At 45.2% G+C, this 12,112-nt stretch overlaps 1 protein-coding gene across 1 annotated transcript in view; it reads right to left on the bottom strand.

Moving 5' to 3' along the window:
- Nucleotides 1-12,112, bottom strand: part of LOC104523499 (collagen alpha-1(V) chain-like) — a gene marked incomplete at both ends in the record, with an annotated part of 85,401 nt that overhangs the window by 42,420 nt on the left and 30,869 nt on the right. Inside the window, 6 exons of the mRNA XM_010166133.1 lie at nucleotides 1,130-1,192; nucleotides 1,478-1,519; nucleotides 5,581-5,637; nucleotides 5,940-6,092; nucleotides 10,707-10,955; nucleotides 11,080-11,226. Of these exons, the coding sequence (XP_010164435.1) occupies nucleotides 1,130-1,192; nucleotides 1,478-1,519; nucleotides 5,581-5,637; nucleotides 5,940-6,092; nucleotides 10,707-10,955; nucleotides 11,080-11,226 (711 nt within the window). The remainder of the gene's footprint in view (nucleotides 1-1,129; nucleotides 1,193-1,477; nucleotides 1,520-5,580; nucleotides 5,638-5,939; nucleotides 6,093-10,706; nucleotides 10,956-11,079; nucleotides 11,227-12,112) is intronic.

Genomic DNA, 12,112 nt, shown 5'->3' with positions numbered 1-12,112 from the left:
GCTGGGTGCAGGGCTTGGAGCTGTGGGCAGCCTGCTCCTTGCCTACCCAGGCAGCTGAGAGGGGTAACCGCTCACCTGGCTGCCTCTGCTGGGGACAGGGAATAGGCTCCAACTGTGGGTGAACAAAAGCATATGAGGAGTGTATTGGTACAACTGAGTCATTTCAGAGACTCAGCTCAGGGAGTGAGGAAAGCAGGTTTTAATTTTCAGCATTGCCAAGCACATGGATTGCCATTTCAGTGGTGCTTGTGCATCGCTTACTGACCCCAGGATCAAGTTCAACAGCTCCAAAAACACAGGTCATACCTGATCCCAGGTGAAGACTCAGCAATGATGAATAAATATGACCAAAGTGTGGTGCTAAACTATGGGATTTGAAGTCACAATCCACGAAAGTGCTTAGGAGTAGCTGCCTTTGATGAGGCACCCTGGAGCCAGAGGCTTCTGCAGGCAGCAATTCACAAAGCAGTGGCTGCTTAGGGACAAAACTGATTTAAAGTAAAGTCAAAACCAAACACGCAAAACCCAAGTTACTGAATTGATAAAGCACATAAATCAGTCTCTAGTGCTCATTGGTACAGATCAATAATCCACCTACAGAAAAGGCGAGGTGCTGTACAAGAGCCACCTTCCCACCAGGAATAGTCTGGGATATAAAGTGATGACCCAGATGGCCTTGGGACCATCCTGGACCCAAACAAAACCAAACTCTCTATCAGGATTCACACCACCAGCTAGAACAAGAACACAGAATCACTGCTGAACTTCATTTTCTTGACTCAACAGCTATTTTTGTGGGATTGCTTATGCTGGTTTCCCAGTGCCACAGCCCAGTTCCCACATTGCAATAAGCGGCCACGTGTCAAAGGGTGCAAACAGAGAGCAGAGGGTTTGTCAGCCTTATTCTTGGTTTTAACCTGGAGGAAACTGGCTGTTCCCCAACCCTTTGCCCCTGGATGCAAAGGTCTACCCTGTACTCTACCATAAGCTTCTTTTGGGGCTGACTCAGAGGAGATTGCTATTACAGCCTGAGCAGTATTTTAGGGTTCCAGTGATACCACTGTCCCTCTTTGAACACACAAGATGACCCAAGGCTCCAGTCAAAGAGAAGAAAAACACAGGTACTCACTCTCTCCCCGGGGTCACCCATTAAGCCCACAGGTCCAGTTGGTCCTGGAGGTCCTGGAAGGCCCTAGTATAGGGGAAAAAAAAAACCACAACAAACAAAAAAACAGAAAAAATAAGCCACTAAAGGAAAATGTATTATTATTTGTAACATATTTGTACAATGAGCAGGAAAAGAATTAGAGCTTTCTGTTTATTTTTGCACCAGAAAATCAACCCCGAAGGGCTCTGTACACATGTGGCATATGGAAGCAATAGAGCCTGGGAACAGCTGTGTGCTGAGCCCTCCACATGCACCCAGCACCCTGGAGCCACGCACATCCCTTGGTGTAAGGTGCAAAAGGTCACTTACTGCTGGGCCTTCGGGTCCAGGTGGGCCTTCCACCAACATACCCTAAACAAGAGGAAGGAAAAAAAAGTGATTAGCAAGGCACATCCTCAAAGTCACTCTGACTGGAAAACCCAACCTCTGTTCTTAAGTATTTCAGGTCTTGCTGTGAGGTCTAGGTACCTCAAAAATGAAAGGTTTCCACTCTCTCTGGATGACATCTCCTATGTCCCCAATGTCAGAGCCACAAAAGGCTCTGCCCGTTGAAAAGCCAAATACCATCTATCTGAGTCACGCAGGGCACAGCAAAACAGCCCTCCCCCCCCCACACCAATCCCCCCCCCTCACCCCAGCACAGGGTCATCTTCCCAACCATAACCCTTATCCCATAGCTCATGGCCAGGCAAACAGCAAACCCTGGGGCATATCCAGTCTTGATGGTGCTGTAGTGGGAAAAGAGCTCCTCTTCAGGAAGAAGCTGTTTCAAGACCCAAACAGCTTAAAAAAAAAAGTTAATAATCAAATTGCAAGGGTTTTTAAAATTACTTTCCTAGCAGACTGCATGCTGTGATTTACTCTGTGTACCTAGGAAATCACTGTGTGGGCAAAATGGTAGGAATAATGTTATTCCATTCCTTTTAATCTAAGTATTTTGTCATAACTTTAAACAGGTTGATCATACGCTCAGTAGAATTGAACTTTTTTTTTTCTTCCTTCTCTTCGCTCATGGAAAAGAGGCAGGAAAGAAAACTCCCAATAAGCCTGGCAAATGCTTTCCAGAAGGCATCAGAACCATCTGTTGGGAAGAGCCCCACAGTGAGCACTACCCTTTTATCCTCTAGACCAGTGACCATGCCCCCAGCAGCACCCAGATCAAGCCAAAGCAATCCCAGTGCTTCCCAGCTCATCTGTAGCAGACAGGGACATTTCTCTTATAGGATTAAATCAGCCTGTAAAAATCTGATAAGCAGTTGGCTCATATGGGAGAAGCCCAGAGGAAGCAAGTGCTGGGACTGGTCTGGGGTCACCCTTGACCACTCTCCTGGGCTCAGGCTCCAATGCCAAGAGCCTCAGGTGACCCCACAGCTGCCACTACAGCAGACAGGGTTGAGCTGAACGAATCTGAAATGTCTAGAGGAAAATCCAGGCATTCCTACCCTAAAAGCCACAGTGTCTAAGCCCAGAGGAGCAAAAAAATAGGATAAAAGATGCTGCCATGAATCATCCCTGCTTCCATTAGTGGGATGAATGTTTCTGCACCACTAATGCATGGCCAGAGCTATTTTCTGTCTTTCCCAGTGTCCATACTACTCATTACCACCTCATTTAAAACATGGCTTCCGCTTTATTTGGATGTGTTCAGGGAAATTTTCTGCTGCTCTCATCACAGAAGTGCCTGTGCAGTTGTTCTTCACCAGTATGGAATTTAGGTCATGGATTTTGCCCCATGCCCATTTTGACAGCAGTTTCACTGTAGAGCCACTGTTCTCTTCTGGGTGGGAACTAGGGGTGAACTGTACGTGACATTTCTCCAACCTGTGCTAAGTAGGAGCAATTTGCTTTTGGAGGCTACGAAGAAGGGGTGAGTGATGCTGATGGAGAAGGTGTCCCTCCAGGACATGCACTAAACACTGTCTCCTTTTCAGACACTTGATGAGGACATCACATAGGAAACCCCGTAAGTCTCAGCAAACATTTCCCCACATGGACATCACAAGGTCTATCCCTGTCAAGACTATGGCAGGTTTTGGTGTAGCAGGCTCCAAAATAGAAACTAATTCTTGTCTCTGGGCTGGTGCAGAGATCCACAGCCCACGTAGGTGTCTCCCCAGGACCTTTTTGGGCTGCTGGGTGCCAGTACTGCCATGGTATGAGCATGCACATCACTGAGGCTCTGCTTCCCTGGGGCAGCTGCAGAGCCTCAGGATGCTCCTCTGCATGGGGGAAGTGTCTGGGCTAATTAGCTAATTTGTGATGCAAACATCCTTGGCATCTTCCCATATTTATCTGTTGGTTTATGTTGAGCTCTCGCTTTAGGGACATCTGGACATTCTCTCAGTAAGAACCCTCCACTGTTTATATGACTGCTGATCAACAGGAGCGATGGAAACATGGGACTGTTTTGGGACCAGGATCAGCAGGGGGATGCCTCCAAGGGCAACTGCCTTGGGGGTGGCAAGCAAACCATGGATTTGGGACTGTCCCAGGGGAAAACAGGGTGTTGCTTCCACTCAATCAACACCCAGGTGTTCCCCACGAGTGAAGATCATATCACAGAAACAGCCCAAAAGCTGGCTGTACCGCAGAAACGCTGATCAAACCCTCCTCGAAGGCAGGCTTGATCATCATGAAGGACAGAGGGCTTTGAGGAAGCAAAGGCAGGCTGGTGCCTCCAGAGCTGGGATGTGGAGGTCCCCACCATCCCCATCTGCATCCCTCCTCACCCCGCACCTGTACTGCCCCGCTGCCTCCAGTGAGCGTCAGCACAGAGCAAGGATTGAAGGACAGCAGCTTTGAACGAAAAAGAGAAAATCCAGCAGAATCCAACTGCTGCATTCAGGTTTTTATTCCCCCTCTGCTGCAGCTCCCATTAAAAAAAAAAAGCTAAAGAGCACAGCAAATCTGAATTTCTCTCCACTGAAGAACTACACGGAGAAGAAGAAAACGGCATTTGGTCTTGTTTACTTTCTGGCAAAAGCTATACATGCTCCAGTGTTTTGAAATAGCGAAAGCAGCCAAATTCTTTCTGGATGATTAAACTTAACTATTTTGTTCACTTTGCAGCATTTCAGATTGGTTCTGGACATGGCAGGCTGGGCTTCTGCCATCATTTTTGTGGGGTTCAGCTGCCCCTCACCCTTCCCACAGCTCCAATAAGAAAATCTCTTGCTCTTCTTTTTGTTTGCAGGGTGAGAGCAAGACCCAGAAAGGAAGAGAAGGAAGGAAAGGTTGAAATGCTTTTATAAGGCCCTGCTGCAGCACCCCAGCTTCTTCCTGCCTCCTCCCCTTGCTATCTGCAAAAGTACCAGGCTAAGAAAGAAAGGGAAAAAGAACTAAAATAAAAATAACAGCCTCTGAGTGATGGGAAGTGCTGCCGCGCCGCTGGGCGCCGCTGCACTGGCCCTCTGCCAAGGAAAATTAGGTTAATTGAGTTGCTGGTGTGCGGCGAGCGTGCGCTTGGCCCTTCGGGGACAAGACTCGGGGGAGGTGGTTGCAAGGACCTGAACCACCATTTCCAGCCCCATGAGGAGCAGGCATGGGGGTACATCAGCATTCTGACACACAACAAGAGACAGACACACGGCCATCAACCAATGGGCACCTCTGAGCAAACACCAGCTGTCCCCATGGTGAGGACAGCCAAGGAGCGGCTCCATCCTCAGCTAAGGGGTGCTCAATTGGGCACCCACGTTTTTTTGGCAGACTGCAAAAGGCACAAGCAGTTTATAAATGTTTTTTTAGAAAGAAAAACAACCACAGAAACAGGACAGGACAGAATCATAAAGAAAAACAGTGCTGGGTTCCATTCCTAGGATAACAGAGGGTTTCTCTGAAAGCAGGAAGCTGGTGGGACCCTGGAGCAGGTGCTGGAGCAAACCTCTCCTGCAGCTGGGAGCAGGGAGAACCCTTTTATTTCACACAGAGATGAACCCACTAGCTGCACAATTAAAGCCGGGCCCAAGCTGCAAGTTCAGGTAGGATATGATCCAGCCATTGGCTGAGGGCACTCTGGGGAGTGGGTTTGCTGCTGAGCCGGGGGCACTTCAAAACCCCCCAAGAGGTGAGACTTGTCCTCTGCATGATGCTTCAGTTCTAAAAGACCTAAGTTTTATTTTGGCCAATGAGAGATTTCATGGGAAATTCTGCACTTCCTTCATAATTTAGGTCATTTCTTGAAGTTAAAAAAAAAAACAAAAACAAAAACGAAAAAACCCCAAAACCACCAAACCAAAAAAACCCACCTTACAGTTTTTATATTAAAAGTTTTTAAATGAACCAAATAATTCCTCCTTGGGAAATTTTCCTCCCAGCTGTACCACTGAGAGCACCAGCCATACCAAACACACCCCTTTGTTCTTTTTGGCTTGGGTGGGGGGAAACCCATCAAAAAAACAGATAGTCCTTACCGGCTCAATAATCGCAGGCTCCCCTTTCTGTCCTTTCTCACCCCGTGGGCCACCAATCTGTAGAACACAAGGGGAACATAAATCCAGACAGTTACAGAGGACATCACCAGCATTACCACTCTGAGCAGGAACTGGAGATCTGGCAAAACTTCTGCAACCAAAGGAGTTGCTGATGTTCGTGTAGAAAAGAAATGGGGCACCTCCACCTCGCCTTGTGCAACACAGATGCATTGCGGGTGGATGAACCCAAGCGAGATGCTCTTGCTGGTTTTTTACGTTGTTAACCTCTCTGCTATAAATTACAAAAAACCAAACATTTTGAACTAGGCTTATCCTCAATGGAAAATTAACTCTCTTACCCCTTCATAGATGGTGTCCTGGTTAGCAGGCATGCCAGGGCCAATATCGGGAGAGACCGTTCGGTCATAATAGTTATCATAATAATTGCCATCGTATTCTTTTATTGTTTCCTCGGTGAAATCTTTATCCAGGTCATCTCCTCCTTGAGCAGCCTAGAAACAAAAGAGCGATGACACATGTCAGGCTGAAAATCTCTCTAGGCTGCACACGCTGGAAATCTAAGGGGAAGTGTTTGTTGCAAAGAGAAGATGCTTTATAATAACAGTTGCAAATAAAAAGCATAAGCAAAGTTAAATTCTAGGTTTTAAGGTCTTCAGTGACCTCCAAGGGTCTTCTCCAACATCAGGCAAAAAGGATAAGAGGATCTTTATGTCAAAGCATACACCCTGGCTTTTCCCAGGATTTCTCTGTCAACCCTTGAAATAACCCTGCGAGTATAGAAGTCTGAGTGAGGAAAACAAAACACAGCACAAGGCAACATCTCATGCCAGGAAGATCCTGCAAACACTGACGGTCAAAAGAAACGGGGAATAGAAGTTTCAAACTCCAAGCCCTACTCATCTCTCATAGCCTCAGTACTGGAGACTCTGGATTATTAAGTGTAAAAATTCACACATCCAGTCACATACTTGAAATGCACATCAAAAACACAATGTGTCACTATGAATATCTGATTACAGGAGGAAATGTGGAAAAATCCAAGTTCGCTTCTACAAAAATCTCTTGTTTGTTTAGTCTGGGATCCAAGTTGCAATTGTGCTTGTCCAAAGAGCAGAAGCAGAAATTTTTACAAATCTGCTGCATTAATCCCTGAATCCTTTCTGAATCCTTACAGCAACAGATGTTAGGGACCACAAGCCAAGACATCTAGACAAGTATCAGAATTTCCTTGCTTCTCTCCATACCCCTGTGCTTTCTGCAGCCTGGCAGGCATCTGTCTCTCGGCATCCTTTAGTCTGAACAGCACGATAAAGAAGAATATGTGCTGATCATATTTTTGTTTGTTTCCCATCCGGATAATGACCAAAATGGTCCATGAACTCAATTATTTCCAGCACTTCCCAGAGAAATTATGTCCTCACTACTATGAATTAAAAATCATTTAAATGCCACCACCACTTGCAGACTTTGTTTCTGTGACAAAACTGCTCAGAAGCCACAAGTGTGAGCATTTGTATCTAAATGTAAAAAAAGAACAAGCTTAGTGCTAAGGCAATCATCTCTCTGCCACTCTATCTTAGAATCATAAAGGTTGGAAAAGATCTCTAAGATCATGAAGTCCAACTGTCAACCCAACACCACCATGCCCACTAAACCATGTCCCTAAGTACCACATCTACTTGGTTTTTTAAATACCTCTGGGGATGGTGACTTTTACTTCTGCAAAGACTACTTGATATTTGCAGAAATTACAGTTTGGCAATTACTTGATTAGAAAACTTGGAAAAGTGAGCATTATTTTTCCTTTGTACCAGTCAAATGGATCTAGTGCTATCACGTCTTTTATCCTGCTCAAAACCTTCCATCTAGGTTTGCATTCTGAAACCTTAAAACCTGTTTCTCTCGCTATAAGGCTTTTGTGGATAACATAACAAGCATTATTCAAATTGCATTTCTTGACATTTATGTCAAAAATGTCTAGTTTCATATTTTGATTAAGGGTCCCAAGTCAATTTGCATGGAAATATGATATTTTGAATAACTGGGCAGAGAAGGAAGAAAGTTCTCCATGCTGAGATTTACTGGTGCTTTGGAGAAAAATCAAAACAAAAGCCTAAAATTAATCTCCTTAACAATGCTGTTAGATAACCTGAATCAGGAAACAGTCCACAAAGAAAATAGGAGGTCCAAAAAACAAAACAAAAAAAACCCCCAGTATGCAAAAAAAAACTGGTAACAGCTTCATTTAAGTCACCTTTTAGTCTTCCATTTAGAGAAAGCGAAGCAGATATGAAGCCCTGGTATATGTATCTGGACAAGGAAAGCAAACTGCCTGCTGAATAGCAGTCGATGAACAAAATATAATCTGTCCTCAGTTTCTCTTGTTCATGGGAGTATTGCTGCCTGCTGAATCTCAGAATTGCTTCACTGGCATTTATCACACAGTTATTAGCCTTCATGAAACCCAAGCCCAGGAGAGTTCTGTGACTATGCCTGCTTCCAAAACCTCTCATACAGGATCCATAAAGTTTCAGTTGTGTAAAACTAAATTATGTTTAATTCCCATTGTAGGAATTAAGTCTTTCCAAAACACAGGCAAGTGAACTTCAACAGTGATGGACACATCCCAATCTTGCAACAGGCCTGGGAAGGGATGATAAAAATGACCATTCTGCACCAGACCAACATTATCCCATTTGATCCCATGACCTACAGTGAGCAGTGCCAGGGCTGGCACTGCCAGCAGCTCAGGGGACACTCAGTGTCCCAGCCCACATCTGCATCCCTGTGCAACAGTGGAGGGGCTCTGGTTGCCAGCAGAAACCTGGGATTACTTGAAACTACACCACACTTACTCATGACCCTGAGTATTTTTTCTAACCTAGCAAAAAAATTTACCAGATTTTTTTATATTTTATTTTTAAGAACAAATAAACTTCTACAACCACTTTAGCAGTCTATATCCCGTTTCTAATAACGGACATTAGGCAATTACATGCACAAAAAAATGATCATCACTTCAATATTGCTCAAAGCAGATTGGTCTGCTGCTGGATTACAGAATCACAGAATGGTAGAGGTTGGAAAGGACCTCTGAAGATCACCTAGTCCAACCCCCTTGACAAAGCAGGTTCACCTAGAGCAAGTTGCACAGGACTGCATCATTTTATAGGTGCTAAATGTCAACAACGCTTTCTGTTCTGTGGCTCTGCATCATCAGATTGAGGCTGAAGAACACGATGCCTGCAGGAGTGGTTGGAGCACGGCCAGGGGATTAAAGGATTTCATTTCCCCAGGAGTTTGTGGCTGCAGGCAGGGTCCTCAGCTCCCACTCTGAAGTATAAACCTGAAATCCATATCCTCTTGGGTATTTATCCCTCAGGCTGGCACTTTTTTTTTTTTTTTGAGTCTTCACCCCATCACACTGCATTAGCCTTCGCCTCTGTGCACAGGAATCTCCTTCAGCCAGGTGAGTTGTGTCCTTTTCTCTGCTCAACAAACAGCTTAAAGATTCACTGGAGCAGCCTCCCACCCCAGGAGCAGTCCTACAGCCCTCCCCATCCAAACACTGTTTCCTCTGGAGCTGCTGGAGGAGACAGTTTGCCCTCTCCCCTCCACAAGATGCTTTGCTGAGAGCAGGGTGGGCTTTTATGTCAGAAAGCTTCACCATGTGTTTCCCCACCTGAACTTTCCTCCTCTTCTATTTCTGTTTCCTAACAACTCAAGTGGCCCTTGAGCCTCTTATTTCCTTTTCCAATTTTTTTTTTTTTTTTAAGGTCATGCTATCCAATCTTTAATTCCTCCCTATTAGAAAATTCAAGCTTGGCCAAAGATTTCTGGCTCTTTGTCAGGAAACAGAAAAGTTTCCCATCCATGGGTTCCCTCAGGTTGGCGCTTACTTCCTCAATACGCTGGAGCCTTTTCTGCTTCTCTCTGTGTAGCATTTTGGGCTGCTCAGCCTCCTCCTCCACCACATTTTTTATCCCTACTTGGCTGGACTCAATCCTTACCACCAGCCCTCGGGGCAGTTGGCTCCCCTCCTGCCTTGCTCCAGCTGCTCAGCTTTTTGCTTGGACACTTTCCCCGACACCTTTTCATTCAAGCTTCCAGGTCCAACTCCAAACACTCTGGCCAGCTTTTGCTGTCTCCTTTGACACCCTTCAGCACCTCCCAGAAAGCCTTGAGTTTTGACAGTCCCATAACTAAGTGATTCTCCTCCATTCTAGGAGGAACCACAAAACTCTGCCAAGTCCCATCCTACCTCCCAGGAAATGTTATCCCACTATTGACTGCCCTTGTTGATACTCCTGGATAACAAAGAATTTGCCTCATCTGAAGTAGCTATTTCCTTGCACAGTGAGCTATATAGCAGGCAGCTGCACAACAATTTATCTCGGTCTCATCTAAGGATGGGACCGACATTCATCTCTGAGCACCAATATAAAAGGCAAGAACTGTGCAAGTCTTAAGGACAGAAGAGTCTTAAGTGTAACATATTTGAATTGAAGCATATTAAAGTGGGGGTAACAAAATGTAATCGCTTCAACAGAAGTGTTAGCTGTGGGATCTGGACTGATCTCATCTCCAAGCAGGTCTGTGCACAAAATGGAAGGGTTCTCTCTGGGTGAATACAATAGTTTGAAATCAAGGCTTTGTCCCAGTGTTAAAGCTTTTTTTTTTTTTTAATTACAATCTGAAAAACAAAGATGCTATTCAGAAGGAATGAATATTTATGTCCTCCACCAAATCAACATTTTAAGGATTTATATTAACAGCTTTGAAATAAAAGCTTTTACTTAGATTTTAACACCAACCCTCATTTTTGCTTTTTGTCAGATGAGTACTTTACTCAGGGAAATGTAGATGTCAATATGAACAGATTTTTCCATGGGAACAATCCCCAGCCAAATTCTAAATATCTGTATTCCACACTGAAATATCAGGAGTCAAAATATTGTACAAAGAACTTCCTTTTCCAACAGCTGCTCAAACCTCTTACAGATTTACCATATGGATGATCACACACCTCCTTTGCTCTCAGGGCTATGAAACACCAGAATTAATAAAAAAACAAAGTGAAATGAAAAAACAATCATTAAAATTACATCAGTCTCGTTGTATGTGATGACGGTACTCGTGGGGAGTTCAGCTTCCACTGCATTTTCAGTGAGTCCACCCTGGGGGTCTACTTCTTCGTTGTAGTTGACATCTTCGTAGGGGAGAGGTGTGAAGTACTCTTCATTAATGGTTTCATAGTTGTACTCATCCACAAGGGGATCATCCACCGCAGCATCCCCTTTTGTCTGCTTGCTGGGGTCCCCTCCATCAGGTGATGGCGTGGGGGCAGGATAGTCCTATTACAGAAATAAAACACCAGAATCGGAGAAATAAAAAGAACGTTCTGCATCACCCTCCACCTCCCCCTCTACAAAGATGCCATTTATCAACTGCATCTTTGCCAGGACCCTGTGTTGGTACCTGTTTGGTTTCAGGTCTCTCTCCAGCAGCCACTTCGGGAGCATTGGGTTTGGCGGTGGGGGCTTCTGGCTTTACAGCTTCATCAACATCTTCATAGTAGGGGTACTCATAGTAGTAGGTGTCACCTTCTCCCTCCCCATCAGTGTACTGCAAAGAGATGAGAAGCAGAAAATAAACTGGCAGCACCCAAGCACCTGCCTGCCACCTCTCTTAGATGTTATTTCACATCAACAGGGCCATGCCGTGATGCAGATCCATGCAATGAAATCTTTCTCTTCCTCTTGTTCATTAGCTTCTGTGACACCTTCACCAAGAGCCTGGCTTCAGGCTGCTTTAGCAATGGCTGTGAATTGAGGAGGTTCCCCAATCATCTCTTGGCCCTGTGGCATGTTCTCCCTTACCAGAGAAGATGGACTTACCCTGCAGCAATTCAGTCACCCACAATAACAGAATAAAAAACACCTGAATCCCACAGCCACTCTGAGAAGCAGGGATGCTCTTGTCACTCATCCAGCTGCAATAATAGCATCCATGTGACTCCCCATCCACCCACAGCCCACTGGCAGAAGGGCTTCAAAACCAAGATATTTTCAGTGTTCTCCACAAGGCGTCAGTCATTCTTCAAAATGAAATAAAAACAAAACATTTGGTTACAGCTGGGCATGGCAAATTTCTTCACCAGTCCATCGCTCACTGGCAGCAGATGCCGGCGTGTGGAAGAGTTATTCTTGCACAGAGTAACACAGCCCTAAGACAAGCCAGCCCTTGTTGAACTGTTGACTCCAAAAGAGTTTTATTTTTCTACTACCACCTATTTTGGCTGTACCAAAGTCTATTTTATTTTACTTATTTATTGTTTTCCCAGAAATGCTGGCAGAGCAGTTACAGCACTTCCCCAGGACTGGGCAGCCGTGCCTCGCCTGTGAGCATCGCTCTGCTCCCCAAAGCCCTGCTAGGCACAGGTTTTTCATTCTCTCCCAAAGCTAAGCTGGAGCAGATCAATGGCATTACAGCATCACAGGGATTCAGCAGG

The sequence above is a fragment of the Antrostomus carolinensis genome, unplaced genomic scaffold (genome assembly GCF_000700745.2).
Source record: "Antrostomus carolinensis isolate BGI_N321 unplaced genomic scaffold, ASM70074v2 scaffold6030, whole genome shotgun sequence".
Lineage (NCBI taxonomy): Eukaryota > Metazoa > Chordata > Aves > Caprimulgiformes > Caprimulgidae > Antrostomus > Antrostomus carolinensis.
This window is presented reverse-complemented; position numbering and strand designations above follow the sequence as displayed.